General features: G+C 34.8%; 1 protein-coding gene across 1 annotated transcript; it reads left to right on the top strand.

Moving 5' to 3' along the window:
- The first annotated feature begins 898 nt into the window (after positions 1-898).
- Positions 899-12,143, top strand: slc5a1 (solute carrier family 5 member 1). The gene is made up of 15 exons (XM_051909110.1): positions 899-1,155; positions 1,897-1,968; positions 2,770-2,874; positions 3,543-3,602; positions 3,737-3,841; positions 4,523-4,628; positions 7,106-7,186; positions 7,282-7,493; positions 8,498-8,633; positions 9,393-9,500; positions 9,605-9,755; positions 9,860-10,028; positions 10,220-10,435; positions 10,754-10,859; positions 11,155-12,143. The coding sequence occupies exons 1-15, from the start codon at positions 1,021-1,023 to the stop codon at positions 11,367-11,369; spliced, it is 1,977 nt and encodes a 658-aa protein (XP_051765070.1). The 5' UTR covers positions 899-1,020; the 3' UTR covers positions 11,370-12,143.
- The last annotated feature ends 297 nt before the right edge of the window (positions 12,144-12,440 follow it).

The following is a 12,440-nucleotide window of genomic DNA, read 5'->3' as shown; positions in this document are numbered from 1 at the left end:
ATGGACTATTTTAAAGATGTCTTTACTACCTTTTTGGGCCTTGAAATTGGTTATGACGTTTCTGTCTATAGGGAGGTCAGAAACCTCTCAGATTTCATCAAAAATATCTTAATTTGTGTTCCGAAGATAAACGAAGGTCTTACGGGTTTGGAACGACATGAGGGTGAGTAATTAATGACAGAAATGTCATTTTTGGGTGAACTAACCCATTAATGCTATGCTAAGCTGAACCTGAAAACACATAGGGAAATGTTTAATTTCACAAGTATTAGCTTTGGTAATTTAATGTGGTATGTAATTAGATTATATAAATTCTACATGATATTAATTCACGTATTTTCATGATTAAGAATAAATACACTTCAAAGCATTTTTCAGTCATTTTTAATCAGGCACTGAACAGAGTAGCCTACCCATTAAAACTTTCTCAGTAGAACAGAATTGATCTTTCCAATTGTATCGCTTCGGGATGGAAGGGTGATTCATATCCATTAAATGTGGTATCTAGGAGCCCAGTATGCAAAATTTAGTTAGATGTTTCATCATCCATTGTCACTTTATTTTGTCTTCAAGCTGCAATGCCACTTTTCACCTCAGGGTGTCCTTGTAACCAATGTTACAGTCTGTACTCTAATGTCTGGACCATAAATTGGAGTAGTTGTTCTTTAGCTGAATCAGTGAAACCAATTAATTAAGATGCAGGTGATGTGGTTGATGAAATGTTCTTTTACATTTTGCAGGAACCCAGTCTCACACGTTCCCCTATATAAGTTAATCATTAATGTTTCTCAATCTCATATTTTTGACAGTTCTAAGTCACAAACACACTTTTATAATTAACTCTGAGGAGGTCACACCCATCTGTAGACGCACACATATAAGTGAAAGCGTACACATGCACACACACACACACACACGGTCACACACCTGCAGGTGAACGTCTGAGCCAGGTGTCTTTACTGTCGTGTCAGAGAGGGAAGCATTGTGGTGCTCCACTTGCCCTGCTCAAACAGCATCAAAATGGGGGCAGATTATTTTGGATTCTCTTATCTCCGCAATGAGAACAGAAGAAATGTCACCATATATGTTAACAATCCAGCGGACATCTCTGTGATTGTTATATATTTTCTGGTGGTTCTGGCTGTGGGAGTATGGGTAAGTGGCCAGGGGTTTCTATCAACCAACATTTTTCTAACATTGACAGACTTGTGAATTGTTAACCTTGCGTCAACAAATAAATGTACAATGGCTGTGTGAGATCTGAAGTCTGAAGAAAAAATGTTGATTATGACTGATTTTGCACAAAGTTTATAATATGATAATATATGATAATATAATAATTCCAATGCAACACAGGTGTGTGTGTTTTTTGCAAAAATGCTGAAATCTTTTAGGAAAATTAATTGTTAAAATGGTCCTTTTTTGTTATAATGCTTAATATGTGGTAACTTAATGATACTTCTATCTATTTAATGCTAAATATTTTTTATTTTTTTTTTTTGAAACTGTTACTAAATTATTTAATTTGTTTCATACAGTACCTTACAATTATTCTCAAATCAACTCATGAATTTTTGGTACAGTCTTAATTGAGGGCTTTGATATTACTGGCATTTCTTGATAACACTTTATTTTTCCACCTGTATTTGCACATAGGAAATCCATATAATTTTAAAACCTCTTGTGAAAATTCAAGCATATTTAATCAAACAACAAACATGGCCATTGAACGCCAATCCATCAACACTTTGAGACTGCAAATGTGATATGTTGTTGTGAAATGTGTCTGATCCTGTAGGTATGAAAGCATATATAAAGTCAAATGCGATTTTGTCTAAAATATTTAGTGTCTGTAACACTTTATATGCTGAATTTAATGGCTCTTTCTGTTCAAAGGCAATGGTACGGACCAATCGAGCCACAGTAGGAGGCTTTTTCCTGGCTGGCAGAAGTATGGTGTGGTGGCCGGTAAGGAAATGGACTTAGATGGTGGATGAGCAAGCTTAAAAGCATTTTGTTTTGTGCTCCAAATGTGATGGACATAGAAAAAATTACATTGCCTGATCTTTTATTACATCAAAAGCGATTAATCAGTGCACCAAATGTGGCAAATTTTTGTTGTAATGTGCTACGCAAGACTGAAACGGCCATAAATGTAGGAGCTGATTATGTATCTATCAATAGCATGACCAGTGATTTCACTTTATCACAGATATGGCATGATAATGACCCTAACTGCCCCTCCATTTCAGAACCTTGATATCATGATAGGGTGAATGAAATCTTTTATGGGGCCATAATGCACTGATGCCAGATGCGACCCACAATTCATTACAGCTGATATGCTTTGCTCATGCAGTTTTTATGGAGCTGTCATGCTTTGGTCCATGCTAAAGTTATACAAAAGTTTGAAGCTTTTTATTTGTTATTACAAAGTTCATTGTTCCAATCGTTATTGTTTGAGTTACACCTCAGGTTGTGCACAAGAAGCAGTTTTTATGGGGTGTATCATTATGGTGATTGTATTGCCAGATATAGTCAAACAGTAGACAGAGTTAATATACTCTTAAAACGCTTCACATACAGTTCCACAATATGCTAATGATTCTGTAACCATTCTGTCATGCAAAAAGGTAGTAGATCACTTAAATATGTACTTCTTTTGAGTTTAAACCTTCACATTGAATATCAAATGTGTGTTTATTAGTAAATATAATATGAAGCACAACTCAGTTAGATTGTTTTAAAGTTTCTTAAACTTTTTTTCAGATTGGAGCCTCTCTCTTTGCAAGTAACATTGGAAGTGGGCATTTTGTGGGAATAGCAGGAACCGGAGCAGCTGCTGGTATCGCCACTGGAGGGTTTGAGTGGAATGTATGTTTAAAAAAGAAAAATAGTAACACAATTAAAAAATATATTATTATTTATTAGAAGGATAAAAGCATACTATGCATTATTATTATTATTAAGGTAAGATATTAACAATATATTAAAGAAGTAATTAAACAGGAATCAGTGTTATTTTAATATTATTTATATAATGTTACAGTATTTATTATTTTTTAATTAGCTTTTATTTTTACATTTTCATGTTTCATTTTAATATTATTTTATTAAGTTTTAGTCATTTTATTGTGTGCTTGTCATTTTGATTAGTTTTTGATTTGTTTTAATATACTTATTTAGCTATAATTTATTTTTTATTTCAGTTTTAGTAATTTAAGTACTTTAATTTAAACTAATTTTATTTCAGTTAGTTGCCAAGGCAATATTTATAACATTGTTAATGTTAGTTCACATTGCAAAACTAATGATAGCAGATACAACTTTTGACTTTAAATATGTATTAGTAAATGTATAAATTAACATTAACTAGTAAATTCTGTAGTAGTATTGTTCATCTTTAGTTCATGTTAACTAATGTATTTAACGAATGTTAACTAATGAAACCTTATTGTAAAATGTTACCCTTTTATGTGTAGAAAATATCAAACCAAATATCTGTAATTACAATCTCTTTTTTCATTTTTCCCCTCTCTCAGGCTCTTGTTGTTGTGATTATTCTAGGATGGCTCTTCGTGCCCATCTACATAAAGGCTGGGGTATGCTTACATTTTTTCATCTCCAACCAACATTACAGAACAAATCTTTCAAATATTGCTTACTAACACAAGATGAATGTGTACTTTATCTCTGTGGTATAATTTTTATGGTCCTTTGTTGATGTTATCTGCAGGTCGTGACGATGCCGGAGTATCTGAAGAAACGCTTTGGTGGGCAGCGTATCCGTATCTACCTCTCCGTGCTGTCCCTGTTTCTCTACGTTTTCACCAAAATCTCTGTAAGTTCAAAATCTAAAATCTGAGCCCTTACAGAAAAGTACAGGTATCAAATGGCAATAGAATGGTACTTTTAGAGGTAGTTGACATGCAATACTTTTGGGATACTTTAACATACTATCAGCAGTGTAACATGCTACACTCAATCAAAAATGATTTTAAACAGCATTTTGCTATTTTGTTAATTATTATGAATGCAGCTTTTTTGACCAGTTATTATGAGAGACTATATGTACTTTTTTTAACACATCAAGTACATGAACATTTGAAATAAACTTCTGAAGGCTTAAAATAAATTGTAACCATTTGGTGTACCAGTTAAAAAACCAAAGATACTTTTTCTCTTATGCTTTTATATAAAGTTTTACCTTACATTTGCATTTTCCCCCTTATCTGTCTTTTGACAATGATTAATTGAAAAATCAGTTGGAACTTATGAACAATATATTGCTGTCTGTCCAGTCTCTGAATTTAGCTTGCTGATAATCTTTACATAAAGTCTTCACTAACACAGGTTGTAGTCTAAAACGACGGTGATTTCCATGTGGAAATATCTTTTATTGCCAGGTGAAAGTCAGACTAAATGGGTTTAGATTATAAAGATAAAGACCTTGTTTTGAAATGGACAGTTCAAACAATAGCACCACACATTGAAAAATTGTTCTTCCATTTCTACCTCTCAGGCGGATATGTTTGCAGGAGCCATTTTCATCAATCAGGCTCTGGGACTGAACATTTACCTGGCCGTGATTATTCTGCTGATGATTACAGCTCTTTATACAGTAACAGGTCAGTTTTAATGTAAATACTGCATACTTTACATTGACACTTTGCACTGTATAGCTAGTATATGACCATATATACTGTATATGACTCTATTTTGTATATATATATATAAATATATGTGACCCATGCTGGCAAAATGAGTCGGAATGCGCACAGGCTAATTTAGAGCTACAGGCAAAACAAGTGAAAAACGTCTATTTTGGTCGAAATTAAGGTTTTCACAAAAATTAGTTCATTAAGCCCACGTCTAGCAATCCCAGTGCTCCAAATAGCAATTAAAAACATCTAAAAGTATCTTTATTTGTACATTTTCTTTTTCTGAGAGGAGTACCTTACTTTGACCATGAAAAATGCCTTTTTTCTCTGCTTGCTTCTCGACAACTGGCGCTTCCCCTCAGCACAAGTTTGGTATTGTTGTAAAGCACAGCATTCCAACTTTGTGAATGAAAAGGTATGGGTTTTTACTTGGTTTGTGCCAAATTTGGTGGTATTTTAAGGTATGGTTGCAAGATGATTTTGTTTTGGAACCTTCAGAAAACTTTAACTCGATTTTTCTCAAAATTGACTTTGCTGACTCTATTGACTTCAAACAGGTGTAGCTCAGTCATTTTTTGTCGGATTCCAACAAATCATACATCATTTTGTCATCATACATCAAGTTTCTTTAATAGAGAATATGAGAACAACTCATTTTTGAAAATTTGCTCATTGCGACTCATTTTGCCATATATAGTGGACATTTATCATTTGCATTTCATCTTTTAAAAATCATTTCAGGGATGCCAAATTGTTTTTATATGGTCCCTGAAGTTTATACTACAACAGAGAGTAAAGTCCAGGGTTGTAGAACCATGCAGTGGGATGCTTATTGTAGCGTGATGTGTATGTGTTATGAGTAATTGCCCATACTGACAATAGATGATAAGCCTGTGCAAGGCAATCTGCATTGTGACTTTCAACTTCTGTCAACCCCATGGTATGTTGTGTAATAGGTTTATCTCAGGAACAAACCAGCCCACCAATAAACTGTAAGAAATTAGACATGATCCTGCACGCTGTAAATGTTTACATGAGCTTTGGCTGAGAGTGTTTGTATGGTCCTGTGGCTGCTAATCGCTGTTGCTAAGGCTTTAGAGGCCGAACCATAATATCAAGAAATATTAATACATCACTGCCTTGCAAACAATTTCTGAATTAAAATTCATTTTGATATTTTTGAGAAACATTTATCAGCCAAACCAAAGCCATGTGGTTTGACCAACATGTAAAAATGTGCATTAAAAAAAACATTAGGCTACAGGAAATTATATCATATAGAGGACCACTGCAGACCCTCATGACTGTGGATGAAGGTCAATAAGTCTATTAAAGTACTTAAGACAAGACAAGGTTAGTTCACCCTTGTGAAAAAGAAGTAGTAGTACTGAAGTAGTAGTAATGAAGCTGCAACTTAATACATTTAAAATATATTAGAGTTGTCAAAAGTACCAACTTCGGTACCAAGTCGGTACTGAAATTTTAAAAATGTGATGCTTTGAGCTCTGTTGAGCGGATTCGTAAACACCTCTGATTGATCATTGTGTTGACGCGCTCATTGGATATGTCTGTGATTGGCTTCAATGATCAACACTTCAATAACATTGTAAATAGTTATCAATGACTCTCTTTAATGAGCGCTTACACAGATAAACACAGGAGCTCCTGCTCCTGTTCCCCCTTTTCAAAACACTTTCAAATTCAAACACTTCCGCATGCTTTCAAAAGCTCCCATGCGTTGATCATTGTAACCAATCACAGACACATCCAATGAGCGCATCAACACAATGGCCAATCAGAGGTGTACAAATCCACTCAACAGCACTCAAAGCGTCACATTTTTAAAATTTCAGTACCAACAAAGTTTTGAAGCAAATTAGTGTACATTCAACATTCAACATAATTAAACACACTTTAGTTTTACAAGGGCGGGTTGTAAAATTATGATTAAGATGCACACTCAAATGTATTTAAGGTGTAAGGAAAATATCTGGTTACACTTTATTTTGATGGTCCACTTTACTATGAGTAACTTTGTAATTACATGTCAACTAACTCTCATTAGTGTATTAGTAGACTGTTAGTTTAGGGTTAGGTGTTAGAATTCAGGTTAGTAGAATAATTTGACATGAACTTGCAAAGTAACTTATAGTCAGTAGAATGTCTGTTGGGGACCAACGAAATAAAGTGTTTGCAGATATTAAGCAGACAGTTTACTAATACTCTAATGACTGCTAGAGGACATGCAGTTGCAAAGTTACTTATAGTCAATAGAATGTCTAAAGTGGACCACTGAAATAAAGTGTTACCAAATATGTCATTACTTTAGATGGTGACCCCACATGACATTTGTAAAGTCATTCAATTTAAAGTTTCTTGACAATGTTATAAAAGTAAATTTTCAGTTGATTTTCCTTGAAAAACCTTTACTGTTTCTTCTACAGGTGGTCTAGCTGCAGTCATCTACACAGACACCCTGCAGACCATCATCATGGTTGTGGGATCATTCATTCTCATGGGCTTTGGTACGTCCATTCACATTTTTTGTACTTAAAACGTTTTGGATTAAAAAAAGTCTGCTAAACAACTACTTGCTTCAACATCAACCATTTTTTTTTAGCGTTCACTGAGGTCGGAGGCTATGAGAACTTCAAGGACCGCTATATGAATGCGATCCCGTCAGTGGTGGGTGTAAACATCAGTGAATCGTGCTACACCCCTCGTGCAGACTCATTCCACATTTTCAGAGACCCCATTACCGGCGATCTGCCCTGGCCTGGACTGATCTTTGGTCTTACTATCCAGGCTGGCTGGTACTGGTGCACTGACCAGGTACTGATCAATTTATGTGTGTCCACATTTGAATGACAAACTGCACTTTTATCTTGAGTTTCTCAGCATGAACAGCGTGTTTCTTATTTTAGTCAGAGCGAGTCTAAGCTTAAACAGACATGCTTTTAGTTAGACCCCTGATTAGTCCCCACTAAATTAGATAAGATACACAAACAGCTAAAGAGAAGCAGATATAGGGGCTGTTTACACAACACCATTTTCAACTAAAAACTAAAAGTTTTTCATGCAGTTTGGCCATTTATTTACACAGCAATGGGATTTTGGAGGCCTGAAAATGCAAACTTTTGAAAATGGGATTCAAAGTGCACGTTTTTGAAAACAATACCATTATCATATCTATGTAAACTACAAAAACACAAACTTGTGAAAATGGTGCCGTCATGCATATTATGTGTTAGGCATAAACAGACATTAACAGATTCACTCATGTCACATATATTGTGATGGGGATGTTCTTCCTCTGAGGGTATTTTATCGTTTAGTGAAATATTTTTCCAAAAAAGTCATATCAGTCATATCGGCAGATGTTTATGTTTTCACGAATAGTAATCAATAGTCTTTGTTTGTACTCTGGCACTATAGAGAGAAAATACAGCAATAAACGTCATTATAAATTCATGACGTACATTACACATACGTACATTAAGTATATTCAAAATAGAAAGCAGTTATTGTAAACTGTAATAATATTTCCCAATATTACTGTTTTTTTCTGTATTTTTGATCAAATAAATACAGCCTTGGTGAGAATAAAAGGCTACTTTTAAAAACATTAAAAAATCTTACTGAACTCTAACCTTTGAATAGTAGTGTATACACTGAACAACAACCATAAATAAAAGTACAAACTCTAAATGTTTAAATCAGCAAGCCCTTGTAAACTATTTAAACAGTCATTTACACAGCCAATAACTGGACCAAACTATGCCAAGCACTAAAATGTTCCTCTGGGTTATTCACACAAACACTCTGTCTTGTTTTAGGTGATTGTGCAGCGCTGCCTGTCTGCCAAGAGCCTGTCTCATGTGAAAGCTGGCTGCATCCTGTGTGGTTATCTCAAACTTCTGCCCATGTTCCTCATGGTTTTCCCTGGCATGATCAGCAGAGTACTGTACACAGGTGAGAAAGATTGGCACCATCCTGGGTTGTGTTTCCCGTACAACTACCACAGTACCATGCATCGTTGAATAAATCAGCTAGCTAGTCACGACTGTTTTTAGTTTGCTAAAACTAAAAATTAAATAAAAAATTAAAGCTAAATAGAAATATAAAATAATAAAAATGACAAAAGCACATAATAAAAAGACTGAAATTTAAACTAAAATTAAAATGACAAATAAAAGTAATTCAAAATATTAATAAATACTATGTTACTATATAAGTAATGCTAAATAATTTGCATGTTTTAATTGGTTCTTTAATATCTTATTAATATCATACCTTAATAATAATGCATAGTATGTTTTTATCCTTCTAATAAAAAATTATAATTTTGTTTTAATTCTGTTGAAAAGCAGACATGAAATAATTAAAAGTCAGTTCTGCATTTCAGACAAACATAACATAATGACTAAAGCTTAAACTAAAATGACAATATACTGACAATATATAATAAAAGTTCATTTAAAATATTAATAAATGTATACAAATAGCATTATTTGATGTGACACTCCAGGAAGGGTAAATCTGAAATTAGTGATTCCACAACAATTCCCTTTAGTGGAAATGGTATGTGGGCTTGAGAAAATCTGTCAATCCAAAAGTAATGTGCACCCATTTTTGTGACATTTTTGTATGCAATGTGCATCAGAAGGTCAGTGAACAGTTAAAGACTATTAGTGAAACTAATGTTTGTGTGTATTCTCTTGTTTGTGTTAGATGAGATTGCATGTGTGGATCCAAAAGAGTGTGACGACTACTGTGGAGCCAGTGTGGGCTGCAGTAATATTGCTTATCCTAAACTAGTGGTGGACCTGATGCCAAACGGTAAGATCCTGATATTTCTATTTCGGTCTCTTCCATCTTTAATAGGCTGCTTTGGTAGATATGTATGGTGTTATGGGTCTAAACTGCTGTGTGTGTTTCTGAAGGTCTCAGAGGCTTGATGTTGTCCGTCATGCTGGCCTCTCTGATGAGTTCACTCACTTCCATCTTTAACAGCGCCAGCACACTCTTCACCATGGACATCTACACCAAGATCCGTCCCAAAGCCAAAGAAAAGGAGCTCATGCTCGCTGGCAGGTGTGTTCTCGTGTCTGTTTGTATGTGTTAGATATTGATTTTCTGACCTTGTGAGCAGAAAATGATGTGAATAGGCTCTGAGATGCCTGTGTTCATGTGTGCAGGGTGTTCATGCTGTTTCTGATCGGTGTGAGTATTGCATGGATCCCCATCGTTCAGACGGCTCAGAGCGGCCAGCTCTTCGATTACATTCAGTCCATCACCAGTTATCTGGCTCCGCCCATTGCCGCTGTCTTCACCCTCGCCATTTTCTGCAAGCGAGTCAATGAACCAGTGAGTCAATTCTTCACATTTTACAGTTTTATATATTTTGTTCCATTTTGCTTGTTAAATTCAGCTTGATATAAAAAAAAAAAAAAAAAAAACATTTTTCCCAACTCAAAAACAGTCAACATTTTCCAGAAAATCAAAATCTTGCTGTTCATTTTTATCTATTGACACATAATGTTGATATTCCCTCACAGGGCGCTTTCTACGGGTTGTGTATTGGTCTGTTGGTGGGTCTGGCACGTATGATAACCGAGTTTGCCTATGGCACGGGCAGCTGCGTGAGCCCCAGTAACTGTCCCACGATCATCTGCGGTGTGCACTACCTCTATTTTGCAATCATCCTCTACACCCTGTCCTGTGTATTGATACTGGTCATCTCCCTCATGACCAAACCCATTGACGACAAACATGTAAGCTCTTCTTATAACAAAACTACTACAACTCTTCAGTATTTTACAGTGTTCTTAAAAGTTTAGTTCACCCAAAAATGAAAATTCTGTCATAATTTACTAACCCTTATGTTGTTCCAAACCTTTCTTTTTTCTGTTGAACACAAAAGAAGATATTTTTAAGAATGTTGATAACCAGACAGTTAACGGTAGACAATGAATTCCATAGTATTTTTTTGCCTACTATGGAAGTCAAAATGGCTACTGTATTTTTATATCTATAAAAAAGCAACTTCTCTGTCACGGCCCCTCATTCTGTGGCCCCTTGTTGTTGTGCAGCTGTACAGACTCTGCTGGAGTTTGAGGAACAGCACTGAGGAGAGGATAGATCTGGAGTTAGATGACTGGACTGAAGAACAGGATTCCAGCTCTATGGAAACAGAAGGTACATCTGCACAATCCACCAAATACATAATCATTAATAAGTAACATCTCACCATTTTTGTGTGCAACGAGCATCACGTGGCTCAGTGAACGGACTGTGGATGTCTGTGGGTGTGCCGTTTGATGCTGAGACTCGGTTATAGCCATGATTATTTGATTAGATTGTAGTTTGTTCTAGGAAAAACAAAGGATGTTGATCCAGGCATGTCTCATTTGTGTAAATCACATTGCACATGTAACATATTAGCTTTTAATAACCAATAACAACCGTTTCCGTTTGTCTCTTGACCCTGCAGAGGTGCGTGAAGAACCAGGCTTTTGTAAGAAGGCCTACAACTGGTTCTGCGGCTTTGATCAAGGCAATGCCCCAAAACTGACTAAAGAACAGGAGGCAGAGATGAAGCTGAAGCTCACTGACACCACTGAGAAACCTCTATGGAGAAACGTGGTCAACGCTAATGCTATTATCCTCCTCACTGTCTGCGTTTTTTTCCATGGTTTCTTTGGTTAAAGATCACATTAGTATCATCTAACTTGATTAAGAATCGTAGACTTGTATTTTGTGGACAGAAATGTTATCTTTTAGTAACATCAAGCTAAATGTGATTACAGATTGTAAAAGGTTACAAAGTTCCTCTTGAAACACTTAATACTTCCTTATAATATCCTCAACAAAAACCTTTTCTTCCTTATAGCTGCCTATTGTACATTGATTTGATGGCAGGAAGTACAATACAATATTTTATTTCTGTACTTTTAAATTAATTTACATTGTTTTTAGTACCTAAACTGACTTGTAAACCCAAGACCAAAACTGATCATTCATATAATCATGTCCTTATTTTTTGTCAAATCGTTCTTAACTGCTGTAGTATCTAATTTAACACATGCCTCACAGTTTTTACTGTACATTCAACAATGTTTACTTGTTCAAAACTGCACGTTCTTCCTTTATATCTTTGACATATTATCTAGTCCACTTTGTTGTATGTTTCCTGTAAAGTCTTCTGATGCATTATGATCAAATCAATGCAAAGTCTTTTTCAGTGACATTTTTAAGCTTTCTCATCTACCAAACTCCAAAAATTATTATTATATGGTCTTATTATTTGGTAAGATTTGATTTTCTTGTAAGTTAAAATATATATATATTTTTATCTGGGACAAGATAAGATATTTTATTTAATAATATTAATATTGTTGCCATGGTATATATCATATGTACTCTGTAATATATTAATTTAATGTTCTTTGTCTTCATTGTAATAAAAATGAATGAATTTTAGTATGTATGTGTTTATTAAGATGCGCATGTAAGAAGCCAGAATCAAGTTTAAAATTGCCGAAATTACCACTGAAAACAATGATATAAAAATCTAAGTGTAACGTGACGTGAGCAGACCAGTTCAAAGGCATGGGAGGAAAGTTAATATTTAATTTTGCATGAAGATTCTATTGATACATCTGAAATCAAAGTCCAGGACCATTGTTGTTTCCTTCAGCAACTCAAGACACAATCAGTGATCTATTAGTGTGATTCAGTGATGAATTTCCCTGAAGAAGACAAAGGAAACTTTCATTT

The sequence above is a fragment of the Ctenopharyngodon idella genome, chromosome 10, assembly GCF_019924925.1.
Source record: "Ctenopharyngodon idella isolate HZGC_01 chromosome 10, HZGC01, whole genome shotgun sequence".
In the NCBI taxonomy this organism is placed as follows: domain Eukaryota; kingdom Metazoa; phylum Chordata; class Actinopteri; order Cypriniformes; family Xenocyprididae; genus Ctenopharyngodon; species Ctenopharyngodon idella.
This window is presented reverse-complemented; position numbering and strand designations above follow the sequence as displayed.

Bases quoted from the DNA above. Each gene is read 5' to 3' on its own strand.
- slc5a1 (XM_051909110.1), top strand. From the start codon at position 1,021: ATGGGGGCAGATTATTTTGGATTCTCTTATCTCCGCAATGAGAACAGA. The intron at 8,634-9,392 runs GTGAGAAAGATT...TGTTTGTGTTAG, and splicing joins CAGCAGAGTACTGTACACAG to ATGAGATTGCATGTGTGGAT. The intron at 10,436-10,753 runs GTAAGCTCTTCT...GTTGTTGTGCAG, and splicing joins AACCCATTGACGACAAACAT to CTGTACAGACTCTGCTGGAG.